Here is a 15383-nt window from a genome sequence, read left to right as displayed (position 1 = left end):
GTCGCTAAAAAGAGCGCCACAACGCTGCTCCTTTAGCAACCGCACTCTCCTGTCCCAGGCAGGGCTTGCAGGGGAGGGGGTGGCGAGGGGGTGGGGAGTAAGATCATCCACTTGCTCTGGGGGAATCCTGCTCAGGCAGGCACCTGAGATTGCAGAGCCTCCTGCCTGCCCTGGAGGTGGGCTGCCCCTCCCGTTCTCATCCTCTGTCACACCGCCTATTTCAACACTACCCTTCTTGGGCCAAGCTTATAACTGCTTCTTATTGCCAAAGACAGTTCCTCGGCCCTGCATCCTCTGGCCACCTGTTTACAGAGGGGGTGTGGAGCCCAACTGGCCAGTTGCCCTCAACAGAACCCCCACTATTCCCTTCCCTTGGGGTGAGCCATCTCTCCCCCCCACACACGTAGCCCCTCTCACCTTCCTGACTTGGTTTAGCTGGTTCCCCTCACCAAGTGAGTTCTCATCGATGAATTCTGTCTGCCACATCCAAGGCCTCCTCCAACCTCACCTCCTAGGCAACGTCAACCTCCAGTCTTTCAATGAAACACTGAGTGCCTTGTATGTCTGACCTTTCCTCACAGCCTCTTCCTATACAACTGCACACACCACAGCGGCCCCCCTTTTCACAAGTGTTTTGTAGATTCATCCACAAACCACGTGGGCAGCCCCAGGCAGCCCTAGAAGGTGGAGGTGGGGAACCTCAGTGTCTGCACTGTTATAGGGACAGAGATGGAGCTGGGAGAGGGCTGAGCCCCGTAACTTTGGGCAGTGGGAACGGTGCCTGGCCATATTCAGGCAGGGAGTTCTTTAATCAGCGGTTCTCAACCTGTGGGTCGCGACCCCTTTGGCGGTCGAACGACCCTTTCACAGGGGTCGCCTAAGATCATCCTGCATATCAGATATTTACATTACGATTCCTAACAGTAGCAACATTACAGTTATGAAGTAGCAACGAAAATAATTTTATGGTTGGGTCACAACATGAGGAACTGTATTTAAAGGGCCAGAAGGTTGAGAACCACTGTCTTAAATAATTTAGATATAAAAACCACCAAACCAGAATGGCCTGGAGGTACAGTCAGGACCCACAGATAGGACACGCTGTGCAACCCTGAAGAAGGCCGAGGTTCCAGCAGGGCTTCCCCAGACCACGACCGGACAGGGAAAATAAAAGGGGCCGTCACTCTTCATGCACAAGCAGCCACTCTCCCTGCAACCCCTGGCTAAGGGTTGCTTTTCATGTGAGGTCTTGGTGCTCTTCAAGCCGAGTGGAGTGTCCGGCACAGGGGAGCAGGGGCCTAGGAAGACCCTTCCCTCCCCACCCCCACATGCACAATGCCCACCCTCCCTCCAGGTGAGGGACCCACGACAGGCACAGGAACTCCCTGCCTCCAGACACCAGTCCAGGGCCTGGGGAAGCTGAAAAGATGGAAATCTCAGCTCATTACTTCATATCCTTCTTCAGCAAGTTGCTGATAAAATCCTTGGCGTCATCGGAGATCTCATCGAAGGCCTCGTCGTCGAAGTCCCAGGTGGCTGAGGTAACGTTGGCCAAGGTTTCGTTATCGTTGTCACCCATGAAGGGGGAAAGTCCACTGACCCTGGGAGAAGAGCAGGAGAGCAGATGAACTGGGGGTGAGGGATGAGAGTGAGGGGGAGAAGGAGAGTAGGATGAGATGATTCCCCCAAGTGAGTGCTGAGGTCAAAGGTGAGAGCCGGCAAAGCCCTGCACCCCCAAACGCCCTTGTGCCTGCCTCTCCTCCCGCCTGGGGAAATAAGAGAGGATGTGGCTCTCCAGGCTTTAGTGGCCCCGCCTCTTCTCAGTGCTCACTGTATTTTGGGGTGTCTCTGGACACTTCCTGCCTGTGAGGCTGAGGCCGAAGGAATGTACTTCCGTTTACACAGTACACAGCAGGACACCTCCTCCCTATCTTCTATTCTCCCCCAGGCCCAGGCCAGAACTCCTCCCCACAGAACCTCTGCAAGGTCCCTGTGTTCCTGCCCCTCCCACGATGGTCACATGGTAGAGAGCAGCCATTACTGCACCCACCTGCCCTGCTCCTATCAGCACCCAGAGGGCCCAGCACACACGGTGCTCAGCAAGGATGTGTGGATAGATGGATGGTGGACATGGAATCAGCAATGTGGGCTTGGTGACCCACCTACACTCAAGTTCAGTGCCCTGAGGCATTGAGGCCAAACCAGAAGGCTCCCACAGCGGCCCCGCGGTGGGGGAAAGGGCATGCCTGTTCATTGGGTGACCGTGGACATCCCCTCAGCACTCTGTCACAGACTCCTCTTCTGGAAGGAGAACCTACTACTTAACCAGAGTGGTCACTGCCTCCACTTCTCCCTCCCTCCTTCCCCTTCTCCATCACCACCGTCATGGCAGCAAATACTCACTAGGGCATGTGCCAGGCACTGGACAAAGAGATGAACTCATTCAACCTTCACATCACCCTATCGTGCAGGTAACTCATTAGTTTCGCAGATGAGGAAACTGAGGCGGGGGGGGGGGGGGGTAAGGAACTTGCCCAAGGATTCACAGCCAGTGAGATCTGAACCCGGGTGTTGCAAACGCAGAACCTGTTCAAAACAGTCCTATCCTGTTTAACAAGACGTGAGTTACTTTTCAGAGACAACAGACCAAAACCCCAATGTCACGCAGCCGAAGCACGCGCAGAGAAAAGAACTTCCGCCTCCAGCTGGACCTGGACCCAAAGTCTCCCCGGCCCACCAGTCACACACGGAACCAAAGGACTGGAACGTAACCGGAACCTGAATGCCACACCCTTCAGAGCAAAGGGCCCGCTGTCCAGGAGATGCAGTGAAGAAGCCCCTCACCATAAACGGCCGAGTTCCAAGGTCTTACGTCAACACCTGCCCCACCAGCGCTTCCGCACACGTGTTCCCCCAAGCTCCTTAAAAACCCTTAACCTAGTCCACCGAGCAAGATGGTTCTGAGGCATTGCTAAGTCTCCCACCTTCTCTGTTGCCGCCTTCTCGATCAATAAACCTTTCCTTACTCCAAACTCTGATGTTTTGAGTTTTGCCATTCGAAGCATCGGGCACAGGAACTTGGGTCTGGTGACAGCATCTGTCTCTAGAGCCTGAATCTTACCTGCAACTTTATACAGACCTTTCCATGAACATGAAGGAAATGGTAGTGCAGGGACCTGCACGAGGCCTGGTCTACAGGAAGTGCTGGACCCATGACCACGATGTTCCCCTTCTTCTGTAGACAGTTCATCCCACTGCCTCCCCAGTCTGTGATCTCAGGAATGACTCATTTACCCATAGCTTAATCCAGATAAAATTCGGACGGTAAAATCTCAAGGAAGAATAGAACAGCTTTATGGCTCAATGGCCTCTCCGCTCACCTCTGAGGACTTCATTGTCACACCACGCATCCACTCCCCATTCACCCTGATCTAGGGCGGCCTCAAGGTTGCACAGGGCCCCACCCTTTGATGCCCCCCACCCCTTGGTTTAATATTCTGCTACTGTTATCTGGAGATTCTTAGTGTTTGGACAACTCACCCCACCTTTAAATTTTGTACTGGGCCCCACAAATTAGGTAGCCCTGACCCCTGAACCCCACGAGATGAATCTGGGCCATTCCTGCCATCAACTTCCCAAGTTAAGGCTTCACTAGATTCAGTCTCCCAAATCCTTAGGAGCCCCTCGTCATAATCACACAAACCCTTCTGGGGCTGTTTCAGCATTCAAGGCCCTCAGCCCCTGAGATACACCTGCACCTGAGAATGAAGTTTTGTAAAACAAAACCCACTGACATACTGTGAGGAAGCGCTGGCATGGAAGGAACCCTCTGGTAAGGCCCTTGTGAGGAGAAGCAAGCTTTGGTAATGTGAATTATCTCACCCTAATCAACAGACTTGCGTTTTTGAATAACAGATTTTTATAGATGGCATTAAAGTGTCTCAGTCTCTGATTTATGTTTTAAGAATGCATGGAGATAGATCATCCTTCTCGGTCACGTAACAGTGGGGGAAGGGTGGGAGCTTATCGATCCCCGAATCTACGCTGTTACATGCCACTCCCTTCCTGCTCTGGGCCCCAGTTTCCCCTTTTATACATCAAGGGTGCTGGCCTACACTTCCCAGGCGCTCCAAGCTTTCCCATCCCTGCCATCCCCTGTGAGCTCTTAAAAAAAGGAGTAACAGGCCCAAGATGGAGTCATTTGCTCTCACAACATCAAACCAAGATTAAATTGTAACTTCAACCTCTTCCAGAAATGTAATCGTTAGTCAATCTGAAACTCCCTGATTAGCCCTAGGGAGGTCATCTGCACAACAAAACTCTGCTAGTCCCTTTCCACCCCTCTCCCCTCCCCACAGAAAAAGTCCAAGCCTGAAATAATCCTTTCTCTCCTTTTGCTAGAACTCCTTTTGCCCATAACCCCTTCCATTTCCTACTGATGCTGGGAGCATCTCTCTATTTACTAGATGGGATGTTGCCTGATTTACGAATCGTTCAATAAAGTCATTTCCACCTTCACATTTACTCCACTGAAGTTGTGTTCTTTCGCAGACCTCAGTTAGGCCCACCAAGAAGCAGCCCAACGCTTGCTTGCCAGCCACCTGCTTCTTTCTGCTTTGACATTTTCCATTTGAAACAGAAGGGGGGGGGGGGGGGTGGAGTCCTTCAGCACTCCAAAAGATTGCAGAAAAAGCAAACAACCCAGCTGTGGAATGCTGAAAGGCCCCCTTCTGTAAACCTCTCTTCCTAATTAGGAGCTGTAATCCTGCAAAGACAGGCCTTAATCTCTGTAATGCTCACAGCCAGGGAGAGCCTCCTCACCTCTGGCCTCTGGCGCTCCTCCTTCCTGGCAGCCCATCCATCTGAAATACCCTGAGCCCCAGCTGGCTCCTCGCCTGCCTGAGCTCCCCCAGCATCTCCCCTATTAAAGAGTGTGTCTCTAAAATAAAACATGGTATTTATGCAGAGCGTGGTAACAAAGAGAGTGTTCTAATTTTAGTAATGCTATTTCTGGGTGGTGGGATTTTACAGATTTTTTAAAACTTTCTTTGAACTTTTACTTTGTTGCCAGGATTTACATAAGGATCAAGCATCATTTGATTAAAAAATTAACCCAATAACAAACAGAATAATCGTAGCATTAAAACTCAGCCACTCACCTCTCTTCCTAGTCTTGCCTAGTTTTTAATTGATCCCAAATATGGCATAAGGATTGTCTTGAGCCGAAGGCAATTAGCTCTCTGCCCTCTCTCTTTCTGTCTAAAAGCAGGACATAAATTTCTCTTTGTTAAGGTGATACACATTTCCATTTGTAGAGGAGGAGACTCTTATAAGCATAACAAATTTGCATAACAAACTTGCGAAACAATCCTTATTGACCATACCTTTCCTAGGATCTTCTAACAACTTAACCCCTCCAGAAGCCTTGCCCAGACCCTTTTCTCTGGTCTAATGACTTCTCTCCAATTTATCGCTCTTCGTTAAAACAGTACATAAGCTTCAGACCCTAAATGCCTCCTCGAGTCACATTTCTTTATCTCTTATGCATATGTACATAGTCAAATCTGTTTTTTTCCTCCTGTTAATCTGTCTTTTGTTTGATTTGCAGGCCCCCACTACTGAACCTAAAAGGGCAGAGGAAAATATTTTTCCTCCCCAACTTAACCAAAGGATTCATCTGGGTTTCACAAAATGGTTATTAGTGTGGGCAAGTTCTTGGATGCTCTTTTCCTCACTTAAAATGGCCTTTCATCAGTGAATACAGAGTCTTCATGTTCATTTTTCATGGACAAATGTTAGTCTTTGTGCTGATGAGTCCAATGGTCAGTACTGCAGGATGTTCTAATGTCTAATACCTCACTGCAGCCAAACTCTGCCCAGGGAATCTGACGCAAGGTCTGTTCTGCTCTCAGGGCAGAAAGGCAGGAGAAAGGTGAACCATTTCTTTTTAAAAAAAAAATATATTTTATTGATTTTTTTACAGAGAGGAAGGGAGAGGGATAGAGAGCTAGAAACATCGATGAGAGAGAAACATCGATCAGCTGCCTCCTGCACACTCCCTACTGGGGATGTGCCCGCAACCAAGGTGCATGCCCTTGACCGGAATCTAACCCAGGACCCTTGAGTCCGCAGGCCGACGCTCTATCCACTGAGCAAAACCGGTTAGGGCGTGAACCCTTTCTTGAACAAAGAGAAGTGCTTCTTGGACTACACTTTCCCCATGGTGTTTTTCAAGCAGCAGATGACCGGCTGGCTGCATGAACGGCCAGCTAAGGAGACCACACATCTGCTAGCAGAACTACTGATTGCTTAGGACGAGTTCGCCTTTGATCCCATTTTAGCCTTCAAATACTGAAGTGTGGTGAGAGAACTGTGAGGGTGGGCAGGTCCCACAGGAAGAGCTGGGTATCCTATTGTGCAGTGGCCTAGGAAGCAGAGAGCTGGGGTTTAGTCATGCTAAACACCACCCAAGAACCTGCAGGTGGTGGCTGGGCCTGGTGTGGGCATAGGGTACCCACGGAGCTGGACTCAGAGAGATGTCTGGCTCAGCGGCGAAGAGGAGGGCTGCCCTGGGTGGGGCCACTGCATCCTTCTGAAAAGCCCTGCATTCAAACAAACCCAAGTCTGAGTACGTGCCTGATGCTTGGGCCCTGGCACTTCGCCCCCGTTCATCACCTGCTGTCCCCAGAAGTTAGACTCTGATGGGGTTGACTCTGGCTCTCTCTCATGGCGGGTGCTCAACAAATGAGCAGAAATGGGAAGTCTCTCACTGCCCCTTCAGGAGGATGGTTGGGAGGAGAAAGCAGAGCAGTAGCTGCTCTTTACCCTGGTTTGAGGGCAGGGAGAGAGAAGGAATGCTGTAGTAGGATGAGGGCTGGGCACAGAGGGGTGGTGCCCCTGCAGGCCAAGTGCTCAGGAACAGAGGGCAGGGACGCAGGAGAGGAAGGTCTTAGAGAAAAGGCGGGGCTTAGAAGTTCTTCCACATGGAAGTGTGGCCTAGAGCACCCCGTCCTCACTTTCCTGCCAGAAATCAAGTAGGTTTTTCTAACACAAGAAGAGTCTCCAGGAGATTCAAAAAATAGACTCTCTCTCTTCAGAACAGGGGTGAGAGGGTAGGGACCCCATAGCCCTGCCTGCTGCATCTCTACTCTGCCTGGAAAAGCCAGGCAGGCAGGGGACCAGGTGTCCAGCACCAGGGCCGGCTCTGCCCTGACCTCTCCCGGGGCTTGAGGAGTCCCTCCAACAAAGTCAGAGCAACCTACAAAGACAGCAGGCAGCACTGGTTGCTTAAGAGGCACTCATAAATAATAAATGTTATTATTTTAAATAATAATAAATGTTATCACCTGTCCCCCAACTCCCCGGCCTCCCCATCTCTCCTTGGCCTCAGAAAGGAGATGGAGGGGTGGGGAGGAGGTTCTCTGGTACACATGCAGAAGGTGGCTCGACAGGAACTGCCAGACAGACAACCAAGCTCCAAAGAGAGGGACGGGGTGCACAAAAAATCACTCCCCTCTTGGTAAAGCTTCTGCAACAGCGGTTCCTAAACCTGGCTGTGCAGCAGAGACACCAGAGAGCCTCTTCTGGGTGCTCCAGCAGTGGCTCCAGGTTTCTGCACAGCAGGACTGGGAGGAAGGAATCCGTCTGGTTCCAACAGTTGTTGTGGCACCATGTGCTCTGCTGAGAGCCCTAGCTCGGGAGGAACTGCCAAACCTCAATCCCACTGCGAGAGCCAGCAGGGAAAAGTCTCAGCGGGCAGAGCAGCCCACAGTGATGGGTGCTGGACCCTGAGGGGGGGGGGGGGCGGCCTGGAGGGGGTAAGGGTTGCCGGAGGCTAAGCAGGGCTGACCTGAGTCCCTACCACACACGCCTCTCTTCCCTCTCCACCGCCCCCCACCCCCCGCCCCCAAACAACTTCAGGCTGGTGCCCCACTCATCAGAATCACTTTCTCCCCATTTCAAAAGCTCTGCCCTACTTCTTGGTCTTTGCTTTAAAAATAATCTAGTAAACAATACAACATATTATCCCAATTACTATGTTCCTCCACCTAAAAGGATTTCCGTTTTAAAATAAAGTGCTCTTATGACCTAGCGATTCCAGTTGTGGATTATATATGTCCAACGGAAATGCATAAATATATTCACTAACACACATGTATCCGAACCCTTGCAACACCCCAACTGGAATCTACTCAAAAGCCCATCAACACGGAATAAATACACAATGGGATGATGCTCCACAGTGGACACTGCACAGCACTGAGAACGAGCGGCTACAGCTACACACAGTAATGTGAATGGGCCTCACCGTCAGTGTTGAGCAAAAGAAGCCAGACCTGTCTTCCTGTGTGATTCCGTTTATATCAAGTTCAAGACTAGGCAGAACTAACGCATGATCTTAGACACGAGGATGATAGCTATTCCTGGGGGGTAGTAACTGGGAGGGCCCTGGGAGTGTTCGGTTCATGATCTGGGTGTGGGTGACGCAGACGTGTCACTGTGAACATGTACTGAGCAGCTTAGTCACTGTGCTGGCCCTGACCAGCAGGGAGACCACGGGCCCTAGTTGGCCCAGCACTGTCCTCGCTTTAGCACTAAAAGTCCTGTACCCTGGGAAACGCGTCAGTCTTGGGTCAACTAACAGTGTGGGGAGTGGACAGCCACGTGGGAGTCTTTGGCCCTGGTCATCTCAATGCCAAATGGAGGTCGGAGCCCTGCCATGACCCTCTCCCTGGTTTGTCCTGAGGATTAAACGAGAACCCTGTGAAATCTGTGGCTGCAGATGATCTCGGCTCGTGTGGGAAAGCCGGGGAGACAGTCAGGTATGTCTCCCGTGGCTGCAGAGGGACCCAGGGACCAAGCCAGGCCCGGGACAGTGTGAGCATCGTCCAGCGGGGCAGCCCCAGAAGGGGTAGGCTAGGTCCACTGTCCTGCTTCCTTATTTACCGAGGAGCCAGGCCTCCAGAGTCAGGTGCAGCTTTCTCTACTCGTCAGGCCCCTTTTTCTTGGAGAGGTCTGCAATAGGGAGAGGCAGGGAACGCACTCCTGGCCGGGGCCTTCTCTGCTGCTCTGGGGGAAGCCATGCTGGTGGGGGTGACAGTGAGGAGCGGGGAAGATGACTCTGGGGTACAGAATCTGTGATACAGGGAGGCTGTGATGCTGAGGGAGGCTGTCCTCACAGGCCACAGTGACAGTAAAACTCCTGAGCCTGTGGAAAAGCCACTCTGCACAAAAAATCACTCCTCATTTAGAAAAGCTGTGTAACAGGGGTTCCTGAGCCTGGCTGTGCAGCAGGGTCGCCCACAGCCATTGCTCACACTGGGGACCCCAGGGGTCCAAGGAAGCATTCTGAGAGGTCCTCCTCATGTTTACCAGGAAAACGCTTAATTTTTCCTTTTGCTTGAAGAACAAAATCTATGTTTTCACAAAATGAATGCACGCACACCTACACCTTCTGGGTAACCATCCCATAGCTGTGTGCTGCCACACATGTTCGCGGGCTGCCTCTGAGGCCGATGGCTGTCTGTGGCCCGGGCTTCAGAGGTGAAACCAGCAAGATCCCACCAAGAGGGAGTGTGTGGCTTATGATCTGGGTGTAGGTTACACGGATGTGCTCACTGTGAACACTCCCACGTGGCTGTCCACTCCCCACAGTCCTAGTGCCCTTGCCTGTTCCTATCCCTCCAGGTGAAGCTATAACCCCACCTAAAGCCTGGTCCTCAGGGCTCGATCCCTGGACCAGCACTACTGGCAACCTGGACATTTCCCTCCTGGAAATGTGGATTCCCAGGTACCCCAGGCCTTCTGAACCACCCTGCAACCTAAACTGTCTCCGGTGATTCACGCATGGTGCTGTTTGTGAAGCGCTGGTCCAGACCACTGCAGCGAGGATGGGGTGCTGTCCTCTGCAGACGATGATGACGCCCACAGGAGATGCACACCTGGGCTCCCTCCCTCCTCTCCACACCCACCTACACAAGTGAAGGTAAATTACATGGTACCGGTCACATTCCCACCCTCCTAACCAGAGGCCCCAGGCTGGCCAGCATCAGGGATAGCGAGGGGCCCGGAAGGCCGGGCCTGGTGTGTGGAGCTAGGTGCTCCCATGGGAGTATGAAGTGGGCGGCTGACCTCTGGGAGCGTAAGAAGGGCAGGCCAGGGGGTAAGATGGGAGCCTGCCACCCTCCTGACTCTGGGGCAGGCTCGCCACCATGAGCCACCCTGGCCCCTGAACATCAGGGCAGCCTGCGGAGCCTCCTGTGGCACTCCCTCCCCCTGCCTCCCTATACCCAAGACTCACAGGATGTAGCAGATGACCCCGATGCTCCACATGTCTGTTGCGTAGCCAATGGGCTCATAGTTGATCACTTCAGGTGCCACAAACTCCGGGGTGCCAAAGAGGACCTTCAGAGACCCCGCATTCTCTGTAACCAGAGAGAGAGGGATCACTGGCCAGAACACTGTGGAGCCAAACCCATCGTTCTCGGGTGCCCTCATCTGTGTGCCCGGGAGAGACACAGAGAGGACCGGCCTCAGCTGCTGTCTCCCGGGAGAAGGCACAGAGACCCCGGCCTCCCGTTAAACAAGTGCATCAATGCACCATGAGACCGAGCAGCCGCACCCTCGCCTCACTGCCTTCAGCGGGTGGGGTGGGGAGGAGAGGCTGCTAAACCCCTGCTGCCAGGGTTCTGCCCTGTGCACTGCCCTGAGCGGGTGCTGGGACCTGTGCTTGGTAATAGTGAGCCCTGCTGCCTGCTTGACAAACTTTCCTATGTAACATTCTCGACAACCCCCGGCTCCGAGGACAGGCTCCAGGGAAGTGGAGTGATTTACCCCCCCAGTTAACTGTGGTGCCAGGGGTCCTGACTCCCAGCCAGGCTCCTCCTACTCCACGGCCTCTCCACGTGCAACCTCATCTCTCTCCTCCCAGGAGCTGCCGGGAGGATCGTCAGGAAAACCTTAGCCACAGGTGCCTCTGAGCCATAAAGGACAAGAGCTGTCCGGAGTACGCACACCAGGTGCCAGCTTTTGGCCCATGGCTGTCCCTGGTCCTGCTAACAACAGAGCCCCAGTGAGTGCTCTAAGACAAGGCACTGAATGGCTCTCGGACATGGGAGCTCTGCTCCAGCTCCAGCCTGAACCCTTCCTGCTACATCTTAACTCCCCAGTTCTCTGCCCCGTGGTAGACACCCTGTCCCCACATATCCCCTCTCTAAGGCAGCCTGCCCATTGTGTTCTCTGGGCTCTGACACACTAGCACCCTGGGCCAGCTGTGCCCTATTTGTTTAAACTGTTAGGGTTTCCTGTCCACCAGCGGTGGCCCCCACACCGTGCCCTCAGCAGGAGAGAGCAGAGCAGGTGCATTCGCCCAACCTCGGGGCACCGATCACCAGGGAGCCACAGCCTGGCGGGACCGCCTCCCTCACTTTCCTCTTTATCACCCACACGGTCTCAACCAAGACTGGGCATCCACTGCCATTGGCTCCTTGCAGGGCGGGGAAGAAGGCCAGCTCCTGCCGGCCCCAGGCCCGTGTTGCCAAGGCTGTGGTCAGGGGGTGGAGGGGGAAGCGGTTTCCTCAATTTCTGAGACCTCACAGAGCTACACAGGCAGGGTGGGTGGAGGTGGCGTGTGAGGCAGACGGTCACCCACCAAAATGACCTCGGGGCTGGGTGCAGGTCCCGCCCACCTCCTGCACCTCCGCACACGACCGGAATAGCACAGGTGCTCAGGAAGCTCACATTGTGTCTGGGGTCCCTATTCCAGCCCCAGGACCCCTCCTGGCTCTTGGTGGGACCTGCTGGGCAAAGCTACTGTGAGCCTCATTTTCTTAGTCTATCATTTGGGCTCAAAACATCTGCCCTGCGTACCTCACAGGGTTGCTGTGAGAATCCAATGAGAGGAAGCAGCAGGAGACCGAAAACTGGGCAGTAGGAGGCAAGTGCAGGAAGCACCATCACAAGGTGCTTCCACTCTGAAGGCACCAGAGTGAAAAATATAAAAGGGACAACAACAACAACAAAAATCCTATATAATAAAGAGGTAATATGCAAATTGACCACCACTCCAACACACAAGATGGACGCCCCCATGTGGACACAAGATGGCTGGCAAGGGAGGGCAGTTAGGGGCAACCAGGCCAGCAGGGGAGGGAAGTTAGGGGCAATCGGGCCGGCAGGGGAGCAGTTAGGCATCAATCAGGCTGGCAGGGGAGTGGTTAGGAGGTGATCAGGCTGGCAGGCAGAAGCGGTTAGGGGCAATCAGGCAGGCAGGCAAGTGGTTGGGAGCCAGCAGTCCTGGATTGTGAGAGGGATCCCAGATTGGAGAGGGTGCAGGCTGGGTTGAGGGACACACACACTGCTCCCCCCCCCACCCCCTCTGCACAAATTTTGTGCACCGGGCCTCTAGGAATAATAATAAATTGCTAACACCTACAAAAGTGCTTACTTAGTATATGCAAGGCACTGCTCTCATCACTGTACCTGCATTCACTCATTTGATGCCCATAACAACTCTGTGAAGTGGGTACTGCTATCATCCCATTTTACAGATGAGGAATTTGGGACTTAGCCTCACAACTAGTAAGTGGTAAAGGTGGGTTCTGAACCTGGGCCATCTCCACAGTCTCTGAGTTTAACTCCAATGCTGTGCATTCCCTCTAATACCCAGTGTGTGGGCCACACCACTGCCACTGCCACTACATGTTGAGGACAATAGGAGAGGTCTTACCCAGCCTTCTGGCCAGACCGAAGTCGATGAGCTTGATCTTGGTGCCTGTCTTGTTGACACACATGATGTTCTCGGGCTTGAGGTCCAGGTGGACGATGCCCTGCTTGTGGATGTACTCCACCCCCTCTGAGATCTGCCTCATGTACTGGATGCACTCTCGCTCCGTCAGCTCGAAGTCCTCGTCGATGATGCGCTCGAACAACTCACCCCCCGACACGCTGTGGGGACAGAAGGGGGCAGTTAGACCTCAGGATCACAGAGCCCGGGCTGGCAGGGATTCTGGCCAAGGGCAGGTTGGGGGTTGGGAAGATGGGCAGGAAAGCCCAGGTATGGGGGTGCCGGGCACTTTTTGCAGTGTCCTGAGTCCCAGGCTACTGCCCTGTTACACTGGTCATCTCCACTGTGCGAGGAGGGCCCAGGCCTCCTGGTGTCCTCTTGGGGGACTCTGCCTGTGCCCACTAAGCTGTTGGGGGATTCAGGGAAGCACCTAGGCCGGGTGGCTTCAGGGGTGTCATGAACTGAGAGATCCAGACATGATCTCCTTAGCAAAAGGTTAACTGCTGGGGGCAGCTTCCATTCCCCAAATGACTATCGATGTACAGGGGAGCATTCTTGTATTCTAGCCATGTCTTTTAGTCACAGAGAATTGAAACTTGAAATAATACTCATAGGAACAAAAAAGTATCTTCAACAACAAGCCTCAGCAAATTCGTTGGCTGTAACCTACCACACTTACAGTTATGGTAAGGCCTGTAGTATCAGCTTACTCCTTCCAGCATAACTGACTTGTCCTGCATGCTTGGGGCCCAGGCTAGAATGTAGTACATCCTTCCTGCTTGGATAGACTTTGGGGCCTGGCCATGGTGTTTCTGGGGCCCACAGAGGACATCTTCTGCTAAGCACTACCCCGGGGTCCAGCCTGCCAGAGTACTGGCCTTCAGTGCAAATGGATGGCCTCACTTTTGGAGTCGAGTGGTCCTCTCTCTTCCCTTCCCACCCCTCTGACCCACTTCCTTGCTCACTGCTCAGAAAGTTTAAAGCAGCCGTCGACAACCTTTTGGACCTCATGGACCACAAATGATCCGTGGACCACCGGTTGGCGACTGCTGGTTTAAAGCATCTCCTTGGTAACTCATGTAGGCATCAGTCCTCCAGCTGAACAAGACTGGGTGGCTCCATTCTAGGCTAGTCCTCTTCCGAGGGCCTCTCTCTTCTAAGGGGAGTCATCATGAAGGGAAAGAGCTGCGTATGAATCCTGTCTCTGCCTCACAAACTGTGTGAGTTCATCTTTCTGAGCCCCAGTTCCCTTCCTCATAGGATTGCTAGGAACGAAGGAACCCTTGTAAGCATCATGCCTGACGCACAGGAGGTGCTCCGCACATATTATTGCCAAGTGGATCACCTCTCTGACACCTGAGGGAGAGGCAGACAGAGGTGCACTGTGGGGCCCAGCACAGCACAGCCTCCGTGAGGCCGGCCTCTGTCACCACATGACAACCACATTCACTTCTGGACCCTCTGAGCTGGGAAAGATCATCTGTGTGCATGGCCGCTGGGGGCGCTGCAACAGACCCTTTTAGAACAAACCAAGAAGGTCCAGGGAGACCAGCAGGTGGCGCCGCTGTCTTCAAGCTCTTTATGTCTACCGCTCTCCACCCAGGCTCTCATTCCAAGTTAAAGGAATCTGCGCTTAGGTCACAGGTGATTCTGAACATCTGTGCTTCAAAGATGCGCATAAAAACAGTCCCACCTCACAGGAATGCACCTAACGTACTTAGAGAGTGCCTGGCACATGGTAAGTGTTCAATAATGTTATCGTTTTTTATTTTTTTTAAAGAACCTTTTGTTGAAAATACAGATTCCCAAGCTCCAATCCTGGAGATTCTGATTTTAAAAATTTGGGAGGGATCTGAGGATCCGTATTGTTAATAAGTATCCCAGCTCATTCTTATGATCCAACATGTTTGGGAAGTACTGGCTTGCTCCATTACCAGCTTTGAGAGGCAGTAGAAATTCACGTCCTCTGGATAAAGCACACTCCCCTGTCCATATGAAATGAGCCTTCCCTCCCTGGGTTTCCAAAGCCTTGTCTCTGCACTTTTGTTCAAGCCTGCCTTTCCTTACAGTTGTTTGTGAGCATGTCTGGAAAAGGTCTGGCTCATATCTAGACCCTTGTTTATACCTGACAATGTCTGGCACAGACAAGATGCCCCAAAATGTTTGCTTCTAAATTTAAAGTATTGAGAAAAAGCAAGCAGCCATCATCTGCAGTGCCCTTGGGTTGTCTGAGGCAATGAGTAGCAGAAATCGGAGCCACAGAGATAATTACTACTGCATTTCTAGAGGTAACCTAGTCAATATATATACAGATAGGTTCAAACCTATTCGAATATATTTAACATATTTTGAAAACTACTCCTTTGTCCCACTTTTTTTAAAGAATGAAAGTAGTTATAAAAATAGGATTAATGGTTCTATAGGTTTCAGCCCTGGCCGGTGTGGCTTCTTCAGTTGAGAGTCATCCTGTGCACCAAAGGGTCATCGGTTCAATTCTCGGTCAGGGCTCATACCCAGGTTGCGGGTTTGTCCCCCATTGGGGTGCATATGGGAGACAGCTAATCAATCTTCTCTTTCTCCCTCCCTCCCTCTCTCTTTA

General features: G+C 52.5%; 1 protein-coding gene across 2 annotated transcripts in view; it reads right to left on the bottom strand.

Moving 5' to 3' along the window:
• MYLK (myosin light chain kinase) overlaps positions 1-15383 on the bottom strand; it is a gene marked incomplete at its 5' end in the record, with an annotated part of 113526 nt that overhangs the window by 14196 nt on the left and 83947 nt on the right. For both annotated transcript variants that reach the window (XM_081085427.1, XM_081085426.1), the window contains 3 exons: positions 1449-1601; positions 10301-10424; positions 12728-12945. In XM_081085427.1, coding sequence (XP_080941553.1) covers positions 1449-1601; positions 10301-10424; positions 12728-12945 — 495 coding nt within the window. The remainder of the gene's footprint in view (positions 1-1448; positions 1602-10300; positions 10425-12727; positions 12946-15383) is intronic.

The sequence above is a fragment of the Myotis nattereri genome (assembly GCF_964212035.1).
Source record: "Myotis nattereri genome assembly, chromosome: 3".
Classification (NCBI taxonomy): Eukaryota; Metazoa; Chordata; class Mammalia; order Chiroptera; family Vespertilionidae; genus Myotis; species Myotis nattereri.
Note: the sequence above shows the minus strand (reverse complement) of the source record. Positions and strands in the feature narration are given on the sequence as shown.